Source organism: Chiloscyllium plagiosum, chromosome 3, assembly GCF_004010195.1.
Source record: "Chiloscyllium plagiosum isolate BGI_BamShark_2017 chromosome 3, ASM401019v2, whole genome shotgun sequence".
NCBI lineage: Eukaryota > Metazoa > Chordata > Chondrichthyes > Orectolobiformes > Hemiscylliidae > Chiloscyllium > Chiloscyllium plagiosum.
Genome location: NC_057712.1, coordinates 102,428,170 through 102,442,111, shown reverse-complemented (window position 1 = coordinate 102,442,111; position 13,942 = coordinate 102,428,170). Strand labels below are relative to the sequence as shown.

Sequence of the window (13,942 nt, the reverse complement as noted above, 5' to 3'; positions counted from 1 at the left end):
GAAAGGATGCTGACTTGTTTCGATTAAGTTTTCGGAATGTGAGAATGGCAGAACAATGGTGTGTCTAACTGTCAGACTGGAAATATCAGACAGTCGCACTGAAGTGGGGGAAGGGGAGAAGGAACATGGTGACAGGTAAAGCTAAAAGAAAGGGAAGGAATGGGTTCACAATTTGAAGCTGTTGAGCTCAATATTGAACCCAGAAGGTTGGAAAGTATCTGGGGTTTGAAATACTGGTTTATTGAATATGAATTCAAGTCACACTTTAATGTTTAATGGACAGGACCCTAGATGTCAACATTTTTGTCAACTACCTCATAGAACATAACTAAAATGACAGCCAGAATGTTTTGGTCCCATTCCTCGTGGCAAGCTTCCAGGTGTGAAGGTCTTTAAAATTCCCCAGATGTCTGCCCTCCTGCCTGGTCCTCCTGAGTGCAATCCCTACAGGAGTTGGAGATGGACAATGCCTAAGCTGGCTCCTATGCTTTTGTCCTATTCGAGTGGCAGGGATATTTCCCACCCAGCTGTAATTTATTGTCTGGTGGGAAGGGTTTGGGGACAGGGAAAGCAAAACCTGATGTTTCAGCCTAAAATAATAAAGGTGGTATATAAAGGGAGCCTCCCTCACTGGCCCCCTTTTCAGTCTGGCCACTCTCTCAAAGCCTGTCACTTTTCCCCCTTACATTCTGTGTTCTTCACTGCTTAACTTTATCCTTTTGATACCAATCCCTCTTTTCTCTGACTCCCCACTCTTCCTATTCCTGCCCCAAGACCACATCACTACCTGGCTGTGTTGGCTCTGGCTCTTAGAATTTGGAGATGGCTTGTAGTTCCAATAGTGGCCACTCCTGCCAGTGGCACTGTTGAGACTACACAGCCATCAGTACTCTGACGGCAGAAGTGGATACTGCAGATGCTGGAAATCAAAGTCTAGATTAGAGTGGTGCTGGAAACGCACAGCAGGTCAGGCAGCATCTGAGGAGCAGGAAAATCGACATTTTGGGCAACAGCCCTTCATCAGGAAGGGAGTAAAAGGCAGAAATCATGCTTCCAGCCAATCAAGTGCTAAGTAGCTGCAGGGCTGCCGACAGGACAGGGGATGCATTTCTTGCTGACACTTTGGTTGTTGGGCTGGGAACAGTCACCATCTGGAACATTCTGCCTCAAAATTAATGGGCATTTTGGGAAAGATTTCAACTGAAAGAGATGGTCCAGATGTTGGTGAAGCAGACCTCTCACAGCCATCAGCTTACTTTTGTATACTTGGGCTTTGCATTTCTTTGTCCACTAATGTCCTGCGTGCAAGCTGATAGTTGTATTTAGTGAGCAATGGGTTGAAGGGTACCTCAACCATCAAGATTGAAGGATTGAGAAACAAACAAGGAGGAAGGGCTGAGAAGCTAGGTATTTTAGAGTTAATTAAATATTGTATCAGGTACAGAAAGAGTCAATTCTTTTGGGAGTAGATGAGAGTTTTTTTTATTCACTGATGGGACGTGGGCATCGCTGGTTGGGCCCACATTTATTGCTCATCCCTAGTTGCCCTTGAGAAGGTAGTGGGGTCAGTTGTCTTCCTGAAACGCTGAAGTTTGTGTTCTGTAGGACGATCGACAATGCTGGTAACATGCGAATTCCAGGATTTTGACCTAGTGACACCAAAGGAATGCTATTTTATTTCCAAGTTTTTTTTTTAAATTTCAGTCATGGGACGTGGGACTCACTGGTTGGTTTGGTGAGTGGCTTGGAGGTGAGCCAGCAGGTGGTGATGTTCCCTTGTAGCTGCTGTCCTTGTCCTTCTGGATGGAACTGGTCACGGGTTTGGAAGGTGCTGTCGAGGTTGCTTTGGCGAATGTGGCTTTGAGGCCACAATCAGATCAGGCATGATATTATTGAACGGAGGAGGCTGAACAAAATATTCCTGTTCCTCATCTGCGTGCCTGTAGGTTTGCGAATAAAGAGAGAAAATGGTTGGATTCTGAAAGAGAGAGAGAGAGACAGAGAGAAAATAAGAAGACAGTCACATTTGATATTCTTACAATCACCTAAGACAATTACACACCTTAAAAGGGTGAGGCTTCACACGTTTACCAGTTCTTTCATTCATACATGGGTTGTGGGCATTGCAGGTGAGGCCAGCATTTATGGTCTAGCTGGTAGTTACATTACAACCATGTCAGTGTGTCTGAAATCTCATGTCAGCCAGCAAGCAGATTTCCTTCCTCAAAGGGCACCAGTTAGGTTCATGTGACAATCAACAATGACTGCATTTAGCCTGCTATTTCATTCTGGATTTTTATTGAATTTGAATGTCACCATCTAGCAAAGCAGAATTTGAACCACCTAACCACAGAACATTAGACTGGGTTACTGGTTTAATAGCTCAGTGACAAGATTATTATGCCATTGCCTACCCACTTGGGCAGGAAAGGTTGGTTGGCAGTCAGTAATATGTATTCTACCACTGAAACTATAACTGCACTGTTAAATGCCAAAATTAACCTTCAGTGGCAAGGTTTATGGACAATTAATGTGGAAAAACACTGACTTTGTGCAAATTACGAAGGCCATTTTCATGAAGGTAGTCCAAATGAAGTTGAAGGAGTGTTTTTCCATCATGGCAATCTGTGCATTAATGACAGTGTGCATTGTTAAGGTACTGCTAAGCTTTCAAATGCGATCATGCCTGGTGTTTACAAATGTGAACCAATGTTAACTGTGCTAAAAGTGCATTTTAGCTGCAAAATTAATGAAAGGAAGGAAGTATGCATTTGTTCTAACACTCAAGTACAGAAATATCAGGGATAGGTCTGGGAAAAATGAAATTCTGCTAATATCCTTTGGCTACAAAACTCTTAAATGACAAAAAAAACTACTAAATGTTTGCTGTTGAACATTTGTCTTATGATTGGCATAATTCTTGATCTTTCCGCCAGCTTCATTGTAGTTATTTTCCAAGGTCCACGACTGGCTCCAACAGATATCATATGTATCAGTGTTGCGCCCCCACTTCTATCAGCGAAACACTTAATCAGCCAACACCAACTAGAAACTTCTTTTTGAAATCCAGTGTTTGACTGAGCAGTTTCCTTGTGAAACAATGTGGCAATTATTCTCACTGTGATGTTTAAACCATTCGTCTCACACTACAGCAAGGATTCCGGATGGAGATGAAATTACTGGCATTGAATGGAAAAAAATTAAAAATGATTCGATTTGATTTCAAATTCAGGAAAGCAAATGTCAAGTAATTCTGTTCCACTCTATTATTTAGATAGACAGACATGTTGTCCCAAAGGCTGGATTGTATCCACACATTGGCTGGAAATATATGATTATTTAATTTCAATGACTTCATTCAAATTTGGATGAAATGGTAATAGCATATTCAAAACATATTCATCATTGTTATGAACATACAAACATGGAATAATGTTGCATTCTACATCAAAGATCACTCCAGTGTCAAACAAAATCATTGAAGAATAAGACTTTTTTAAAGATGTTCACAAAACAGTAAGTATTGCAAAACTTGGTTCAGGCCAAACATTAATTTAACAACTTGGAGAATGTTGAAAATCTGCAAGTAAAGCAAGAGGTTTGGGAAAAAGAATGCAACATGATGGGTTTATCAGTCAGGACAGAAACAGAGTTAACATTTTGACTCAGATACAACTCCTCTTCAAAACTGAGGGCAGGTATAAATGTGACGTACTTTTTACTTTTGAAAATGGCAAGATGGAGGAATTGAAGGAAAGGTAGATTACAGGCTGGGAGAGGTTAAGTAACAGAGACGTGATGGAACACAAGGCAAAGCAAATGCTAATTTGCAGTAAAGAAACAAAGCATTGACCAGAGTGAGTGTCAATAACAAAATTCTGTCAGATCTGAATTTTTCCAGTACTTTCATTTTTGCCGTGATATTCTCTCGTAAATGCACTTGTGAATTGTCCAGTAACACCAGAAAAAATCCCAATAATTATAGCAAACAGCCCTTCAAGCAGAGCAATTCTGTGAGCAAAAACAGAAATTAAATTGATTGATTGATTAATGAGAGAACTCTCTTGTTATTTTACCGCGCCATATTTAACATTAGAAATTTACTAATGTGATTTATTTTCTCAGACAACCTGTGCCTATTTGTAAAGTTGAAAACAACTTGGCATACAAAGATCGAATGAACAATTGTTATCTTCACTTTATCATGTCATTGCTGATTAACCCATCTTCCACTGAATCAACTGGAATTCTATTCAGTTGGCGTAAGTGTTGGGCTCTGTGCTAAACACAGCTCTACTCTATAGTAATCATTGTAATCATTACATCTCATTGTAATCATATGCTCTATATTACTGAATATAATATGACCGATATTCAGATATTCGCAATTACTGTGGACATTTCAAAATAATTGCAGACTACATTATTCCAGATTGATGTACTGCAATACCCTGTTTTTGTCAAAACGTATTTCCATTGATGAAGATAGCTTATAACTGAAAGATGACGTGATTTATGAAGTATAATTTTCTTGATATAGAATGGGTCTAGAGGCGATTGTGGAATCCTATGCATTCTGGAGACCCTCTTTGCGGACCCTCAGCTTTGAAGATATCCCTGGGATTCACAAACAAGGTATTGCTTTTTCTTTGTTGTTGAAACCATTGCTTTTGTTAGAGCATCAGGCAGGGTGGACGGCAAGGGAAAAATAAGTGGGAAATTTCTTTTTAGTTTATATTTCATGGCTTTATACTAAGTAAACGGATGTTGGCAAAGTAAACAAAGATCAAAAAGATTTGTTTGTCAGGCCAGTATTTTAATGAACAGATTTAATTGGAAGCTTTCGGAGTGCCATTCCTTCATCAGGTGGTTGTGGAGGTTAAGCATAAGATCAGAGTATTGAATTGAATTGAATTTGTTATCACATGTACCAAGGCACAGTGAAAAGCTTTGTCTTGTGAGCAATACAGGCAGATCACAGAGTTAAGTAGCATAGATAAGTAAATAATAGGTAAACAGCGGCAAAAACAAAAACACAGGTACAGGTGAATGTTAAGAGTTTGTGAGTATATTGAGTATTCTAACATCAGTAGGGTAGAAACTGTTACAAAACTGGCTGGTGCATGTGTTCAGGTTCTGTACCTTCTCCCCGATGGTAGAGATTGCAGACCTGCCAGTGTGGGATGGATCTTTAAGAATGCTGGTGGCATTTCCTTTGACAGCGGGCCTGGTAGATTGATTCTATAGATAGGAGGTTGGCCTTTGTGATTGTGATTGAGAATATAGCCTTCTCTCAGAATGTTAAGCTGTCTGCTGTGACATCAATAGCAAAGGTCTGACTGCAAAATCAGATCATGTAAAACTGATGCTTTGTGTGTAAATTCCAGCACACTGAATTTTCAATGCATGTGCAACTTTGCAAATATTTGAACTTAATATGGGTGTGGCTAGGGGACCCAAATTATATGTGACCACTCTGATTTTGTCCCAGACCTGGAATACATTAAACATTGACAGTGGGAGATTCGAAAGAAATGAAAATACTTGATAACATTAACGTAATAACATTATTCTGTGGTCCCTTTAACGCAACACTGAAGCATAGCAGTGTTCTGGACATCAATATATCTTTTGACAATTTTCCTTGCTTCCTGAACTCATTGACTCTTGCTGAAGTAACGCTCCAAAACTTTAAAGTGATCATTTTCATGTATGAAGCTGAACACAGAGTCAGCATAGTAAACAAAGAAAAAATGCTGATGCTGAAAATCAGAAACAATACCTGAGATTGCTGGGAAAACTCAGCAGGTCTGGCAGCATCGCCTATTGCAAAATATTAGGGATGCACCTGGACACCTTTCAGGCTTGATTGACTCATAAATGTACTGACCTGTTGAGTGTATAATGTGCCTCTTTACAATACTCATTGGCATTGTGTGTGCTACATCAGTCTAAGGCTGAAAACAGCCTTATCGGAACATGGAATCATTCAACGTGTATCCCAAGTATTGACAGGAAACAGTTTACAATGGAAAATGTTTGTTACTTTCATTTGGATGTTGTTAAGCCGGCCAATGTTATACACAGAAATGCTGTCCTATCCAGTGACAGATATGGTCAAGTGAATGGACGACATTTGCAACAACAAAGTTTGTCAAGAGACTGTGTTTTTCTTCACAGGTGGCACAGTATCTTCAAGTGCCCACCAAAGCCCAGGAAATGGTGCGCCTACACATCTTCTGCCTGGCTCTTCCTGTTCCTCCCCAGCTTTCCACCTGGCACCAAACAGCAGCCAACTGTGCAACCTGAGCCCCGCTGACTTCACCACCTGCAACCGCACAGGCCTGACCTTTAACAGGTACAGCAGTAGTCTTGCTGATACCTACAACCGCCTGACCAACCCGAGCAGTGAAACCTTTGCCTCTCAGAGGAGCTCTTCTTACATTGGAGTAACGAACACAGCAAGTGGGAACATGTCCATATCCAACAATGAGAGTGAGGCCTTCAGCTGCCATCAGGCTGGCTTACCTGTGCCAATCTCTGGGATATCATCTCCTCAGCTCCAGTACATCATGCCTTCACCATCAAATAATGCCTTCAGTGCCAGTCAGACACACCAGAGCTCCTACAGTACTTTTAGATTACACAGCCCGTACGGCTTATATGGATATAACTTCTCCACCTCCCCTAGACTGGCAGCCAGCCCTGAGAAAATAATTTCTTCTCAAGGAGGTTTTCTGGGCTCATCCCCCAGTGGTACCATGACTGATCGCCAGATTTTGCCCACCATGGAGGGAGTACCTCTGCTTAATGGCAGCCAGCAGAGCATGTTTGACACACGGCCATTGGGGAGCTTGACAGTCTCACCATCCCAGATACCAGCGCATTTAGTTTGACAAAATAGTTGGACTTGAGTGAAGATGTGTGCCTTTATGTTACAACATATTGGTGGAGATCCTCCTTTTTATCAACCTGGTCACCGCTATCAAATATGCTCCTTGGTTGTGGCACTGGTTGGGATTGGACTGAATATGCCGGAGACTGGAACACGTTTGGACGTTCCATTTGGCGGCAGCGTAGGAAGGTTCTTGCGGCCGCAGTATTTGTTCTTTCAGCAGTTATGGCACGTCAGAGGATGCGAAGCTCCAGCTGTCGTCTCACAAGAACTTCAAAGCAATTCCTGCAAGAAGTGGAGAAGAGGGTCAACTGTTTAAAAAAAAACATTGGTCATTGATAACGTCTCATTTATAATGGTGCTCGCTTTCATAATTTTAGCAGATAGTCAGTGGACTTGATTGCAATGTGAATTTAATCAAGACTTTTGGATTCAAAGACTTGCCTTAGAGTAATGACTGTTTCAACAAGTAACCTCACATGAACTCCTTAAACACGATCCTTTGGAATTATTCTTCCTGCCTCTAGCTTTCTCTTTTACTGTCCTAAGATTTTGGACACATAATGACATATTCCTTTTTTGGTCCTGGTCAAACAGTCTTCCTTTAAATATGAGTCTCAGTACTGGGTGTTAATTGATTGTCAATGACCAGGGTACCACCACAGATAAGGCTGCTCCTGTCTGTACCTGATGGCTGCACAACTGCACTTTCCACACTAATGGATCACTTGTCTAGAGATTAAGCGTATTAGCCAAACATATATAACCCATTTTTTTTTCACTTTTCACGAACTGGTTATCGCATCCCCACTTGCACCCTGCTAAAGCTGCAAACACAGCATAAACCATTGAATGCCCAAGATTCTTATTCTAACCTTTGCAGTTCAATGCACTTCTGTCAACCCAGTTAAAATAATATTGTAGATTAATCTCCCTCCTCTTCATAATTTCAGCATAATATTTTGTTTTTAAAGTATACCACATTCTAAACCAATAGAAAAGGTGATCACATCAGGATGAACGTGTACAAAACCGTTGCTCTTTTCTCCAGTATACTGTGCTTTGATGTTGGCTTTGGGGTAATCACAGAATCAAGCCATAATTTACAAGACAATATTTCCTATGGTTTCTATAGTAAAACACTCACACAAATTGTGGAGTGGATCTATAGTCCACATGCATAAGTATACAAAGAGTTATCATTTGCCTTCTGCATCTGGAAGATTCATTCACCAATTAGTCTTATTGGATATGCACAACATCGCTACGTAATTCCAAAAACGAGTGCTTCTCATGAAACACTGATGATTGGGAGTCATCAGTCACAGATAAACAAACAATATTGTATTGATATTGACACAAAATACTCTCTCTTATCGAGTAGAATAACAGAAACCAGTATGGATTCAAAGAAAAAATAATGTCTCGCCTAGAGACCCTCTTCAAATATATTCATAAGTAAAAAGTATTATCTGTAATTAAGTATTGATATATTTTGTTCAGGCTGTTCCAGACCAAAGCACTGACTGCTCTACATAAAGTGATCGTGCCTCTGCAAGATGTTGTTAAAGTAAAAATAGATTCTGAGCAAAACACCAATGTCTTAGTAAGTACTGCCTAAGTGCCTGGAAAAGGAATGCCTTTCAGAAATAGAAGCACTTGAATTGAATATAACAACTGATAAATCACAAAGTGTTTATCTGCAACATGTTTCCCGATTGGGGAGTTTTTTTTATTCCCAAGTATCTTGGGGTTACTTAAACAATACCATTGAGATATCTTTCTAGCTGGTTTTGCCTGCTATGTTTGCTTTGGGCAATATATAAGTTCTGATCACTGAAGCAACTCTTCCAGCTGAAATGTTGCATTATAAGATAACTAGAACCCAACCGTGAAAGCAGTGTGGTTTTGACTTTGCAACCCGGGTAAGATTATGTTCTTATCCATAGGGAACATTACCACAAGGACTACAGCTTTCTCAGTCCCTCTTTGAACTGCACCACACCGTAAGTGCCAAAGATTCTCGTCACCTTTTGTTACTTAATTGTGAGGAAGTGTATCTAAATTATCAAGCCTTATGTACATGAGTAGCTCTGATAAAAATATTTTGAAACCTGTGCTTTCAAATTGTTTAAATGTGTAAATATGTAACTGCTGAATTTTACTGGCAATAAAAAAAGTAGACTTTATCTAAGTGTGTGCCAAAAGAGCTTTCTTTTAAAGTCACACATTTCAAAACATGAACTAATAGGTTTATGGAAATTCTAATTGCCTGAGTTATGTGTTTATTCTCAGCTCATTTTTTCAGGTAGATAAAATATCATAGAGGACGCAATGCAGAAGTATTAAAAGTATCACATACTGTTGTGCAGATATAGAGAAAAGCAATACCGTTATTGATGGCTGAAATGATACAGTTGGAATGCTCCTTTCTGGGTCACTCCAGCCTGAAATCAGGACCAGCACTGGAAGCCACCTTCCTGAGAACAAGCAGAGAGATAATTCACTCTTAACTGGAAAAGACTAACATTGGCTCTCAGAGTTGGTTTGGGCTTTGGAATAGGATCTTGGATGCATTTCCAGATAAATGTTGGATAAGCGAACCCATTCCTCCCCCCATTCCCAGTCTCAGCCATAATCAGTAACCCAGCATCATCAGTGTTTGTGAACTAAACATTGAGTCCAATGAAGATATTAAGGAAAGCTTCTTGTCCAACTTTGATGAAGTCTTCACTGTTATACCAAAAGAGGATCGACCAAAAGGTGTAAGAGCACAAGGAGCCCATTCAGCCCATCAAGCCTGTTCTATTACCAATAAGATCATAGCTGATCTGATAATCCTTAACTCCACATCCTGTCTTTTCCCCATTACCTGTTTCATTTACTGATTAGAAATCTGTCTTTCCCAGCCTAGTATATACTTAATGACCCAGCCTCTACAACCAGACTTTGTGACAAAGAATTCTACCATACTTTGAGAGACATCCTCTTCATCTCTGTCCGAACTGGGTGACCCTTTATTCCAAGGTGATGCCTTCTAGTTCTAGACTATCCCACAAGGGGTCGCAACCTGTCCACCTCTCCCCTATCATGTTCCCTATCAATCTTGCTTGTTTTATTAAGGTCATCTGTTACTTGTCTGAACTCCAAAGAGTGCAGGCCCCATTTACTCAAGCTCTTCTCATAAGAAAATTCTTTCATACCCTTGCAGCATGGCTTCAGTATGACAAGTATCCCCACCCATTTCTGACAGAGGGACTGGTACAAAAGTACACAGGGGAATCTGAGAGCATTGGCAGCTCCTGAATTATGACCACTTTTGGACCAGATATCGAAGTGATGTCTTTATCACCTGATCCGTTTGGGGTCTGATACCTGCCAGACAGTTCTATCGGCGATGAATCACCCACAAGACATCAGAATGCTGAAATTTCAAAAGGAAGTGTATATCAGTTCTGAAACAGCTGGACTGAAGGGAGGATTTCGGAGTGTACCTGATTAACTTTCTGAAAAACCTCCACGCGTCAAACTCAATTCCATGACCATTTGATCAACTGAAGTCAGCTGTCCTGACGTCCTTCGTACAGACCAATAGGTTTGAGCATTGTTGTCACCAAGACTGGGTCAGTTAAAATGATGCTGAAGGATGGGCCCACCAAGGGTAAAAAAAGAAACAGCCTAATCCGCTCAATGAGTACTCCAAGACTGCAAGTCAAGAAGGCAGCACTTGGCAGATCAATGCTGATGCTGAAAGGTAAAGCAGGAAGATAATGTGAACCAGGAGGGTGAGCCAGAGAAATGCAACGTTATGTTGATTGCCAGGGCCTTTTGGAAGTCACCAGGATGATCTACAGACCATGATCAAAAGACCAACATTCACTTCAGCCACAGGTTGTTTTCCTTCATGAAGGATAACAGTGCTATCGATCAGTGTGGGAAAAAAGGGGAATACATTTTCAATCCTGAATCCAGTGTGGCAGCTGATACTCTGCAGACTGTCACCCAGGAGCCTGAGCTGGAAGATATGACTGCACCAACACCGATGGCACAGTCACCACAGAGTTATAGATGTTCAGATTGTTAGATTGAGATTTTTAGATTTTTTTTGTCATGAGTACATGAGTACAGTATAAAGGTTCTAATCCCAGTCCACATAGCGCCATCTCAGGTACAGAAAATGCTCAGCCCAAGTAGGAACAGAAGCAAGAGTGAAAAAGTTAAGCATTACTTCATAGAACAGGAGAAAAATAAATAGCTTACACTAAAGACTTTTATATATTAAACCAGGAAAATAGAGGAATAAGTTAAAAGGGTAATAGTTTTTGATGAGTCCCCCGCATATCACACGCTGTGGTCTGTCCTCAATGCACCAGCCAGAGGCTCACCAACACTGAAACTACTGCCATGCCAATCTGCCCCGGGGCCTCAGGAGCAGGTACGGGGAGGATGTATTCACAGGCCAAGCAGAGTTATCGCAATTAACGGCCAATAGAGACTGACCGACACACCGCTGAGAGACTGACCAACACACCACTGAGGGATCGACCGACACACTGCCGAGAGACTGACTGACACACCATGGAGAGACTGACCGACACACCACCATGAGACTGACTGACACACCACCAAGAGACAGACCAACACACCACCAAGAGACTGACTGACACACCGCCGAGAGACTGACTGACACACTGCCGAGAGACTGACTGACACACCACGGAGAGACTGACTGACACACTGCTGAAGACTGACTGACACACCACCGAGACACTGACTGACACACCGCCGAGAGACTTACTGACACATCGCCGAGAGACTGACTGACACACTGCCGAGAGACTGACTGACACACCACGGAGAGACTGACTGACACACCGCCGAGAGACTGACTGACACACCACGGAGAGACTGACTGACAAACTGCTGAGAGACTGATTGACACACCGCCGAGAGACTGTCTGACACACCGCCGAGAGACTGACTGACACACCGCTCAGAGACTGACCGACACACCACGGAGAGACTGACCGACATACCATGAAGAGACTGACTGACACACCATGGAGAGACTGATCGACACACCCCCGGGAGACCAGGTTGAGAGCCTGGAATGTTATACATGATAAACAACAAAGCAGTGATCCCAATGGCTCCCTGTTGAGGTGTTTAAAGATGATGCACTTTCCCTCCCATGAAGATGCAATATCCTCATCCCAACCTGAATTCACTCATGCCACCCATTGTAACTATCTTCAAAAGTGATGCTGTTCCGGTATTTCCCTCGAGTCTGCAGCAGGGAAAATCCTGTATTCTATTAAACTGCCTGCTTTCTCTGGCTGAAGCCATTTTCCCAGTGACACAGTGCAGTAATTACCCTTTTCAGAGGAATCTTTGCTACATCTTTGTTGCAAAACAAAATCAAGATAGATATTCAACATAATACCCAGACTTTTTCATGACATTCATTATTCAGACCAAAGAGCATTTTACTCAGTCAATCATGTATCTCTGTGGATTGTTTTAATGCACTTGGATGTCCCAGGAATCTTATCCCAATTCTGCAATTCATCTTTAATTGCAAGTTCCTTGACTGGGAAATCTGAAACAGGAGCCTTCAACGTGCAGAACAGCGTCAAGCCAGGTTATATGTAATAGGCACCGTCATGTTTAACACTCCACCCAACAATGGAAATCCACCCCATCACTTAGCAACTCTGGTGTCCTTAGTATGTGATCCAGATGGAAAACCCTTTGATGTTCATCACCGCCATGCCGAACATTAACCGAGCACTGTTGTTCTGGATGCTCTGGGATTTACAAATGTCTGTCAATACCTGCTCTGCACCAGATTTGCAATATACTCCACCTCTCCATTTTTATGCAAGAAAGCCAACCTGCCCATAACTGTTGCCAAAACAAATCACTTCTCATTGCTCAGGTGATCCCCCCAACACTCCATTTCTCATACATGCTGAGGGACAGAGTGGAAGATGTTGAGCACTTCTTATGCGTTATCAGCTAATCTCAAAAAGCCAGCATTGCCAAGGACATCCCATTCCAGAACCTGTGCCAGAAGGGCTTTGTATAAACCACGGCACTGAGGGTCTGACAACAAAGTCCGAGCATCCAGAAGAGGTCATCACCCCATGTCAGTTCTGATGAAGAGTCACCTGACTTGAAATATTAACTCTGTTTTCTTCCCACAGATGCTGTCAGACGTGTTGAGTTTCACCAGCTGTTTCTGGCTTTGTTGTCACCGTGAGAGCTGGACTGTGCACCAATGGCACATATGAATGCAAGAATAATTCTGTCAACTCCAGCCCATCTTGCCTGTAGAACATAAGCTTGTGTCCTCCTTGAAATCAAGTCCATGAACATTTTGGGAAACGTTTTACATAATCTACTTTGACAAACAGTGCAATACCTCAGATACTGAAACAATCTTTGCGGTGTACGGCAAGATTAGACAATATGCAGGATTTGGCTGACAGGGGGCAGATAACATTCCCATTGCACCGATGCCAGTCACTGATCATTTCAGAGAGTAGAACCATCATCCTTCGACGTAATGCAATTAACAGAAGCCCCCCACTGTCACCACCCTGGGAGTTACTGCAAATGTAACTAAACTAACCACACATTTACAGTGTGATTTGGACCAAGTCATAAAGTGGGAATTCTGTCAGAGTAACTCACGTTCTGACTCACAAAAATGTTCCACCATCACAGGGCACAGTGTAATAGAATATGATCCATTTTGGGGAAAGTGATGGGTTGTGCAAATGTCACTGGACTATGAATCTAGAGGCGCGGGCTAATGCTTTGGGGGTAGACTTTAAATCCCACCGTGGGATGGTGAAATTTAAGTTCAATTAATTTAATTGCAAATAGAAATGGTAGTGTGAACGTGAAGCCAGCATAAAGTGTTGTAAAAGCCCTTCTCGTTCACTAATGCCTTTTAGTGAATAAAACATATCATTCCCGACCCACTGCAGTATTGTTGAGTCTTAAGTACCCCCTGAAATCAAACCTAGCCACTGACCTTGA

At 41.7% G+C, this 13,942-nt stretch overlaps 1 protein-coding gene across 6 annotated transcripts in view; it reads left to right on the top strand.

Annotated features, from left to right (window-relative positions):
* The window catches only part of tbx18 (T-box transcription factor 18), a 38,827-nt gene that overhangs the window by 11,505 nt on the left and 13,380 nt on the right, over nucleotides 1-13,942 (top strand). For 2 of the 6 annotated variants that reach the window (XM_043686977.1, XM_043686976.1), the window contains exons 7-8: nucleotides 4,541-4,635; nucleotides 6,181-9,084. In XM_043686977.1, the coding sequence (XP_043542912.1) occupies nucleotides 4,541-4,635; nucleotides 6,181-6,896 (811 nt within the window). In that variant the 3' untranslated portion in view covers nucleotides 6,897-9,084. Of the gene's footprint in view, nucleotides 1-4,540; nucleotides 4,636-6,180; nucleotides 9,085-13,942 lie in introns of those variants that run through there. The other 4 variants (XR_006311225.1, XM_043686979.1, XM_043686978.1 and 1 more) reach the window with 4 other exon arrangements.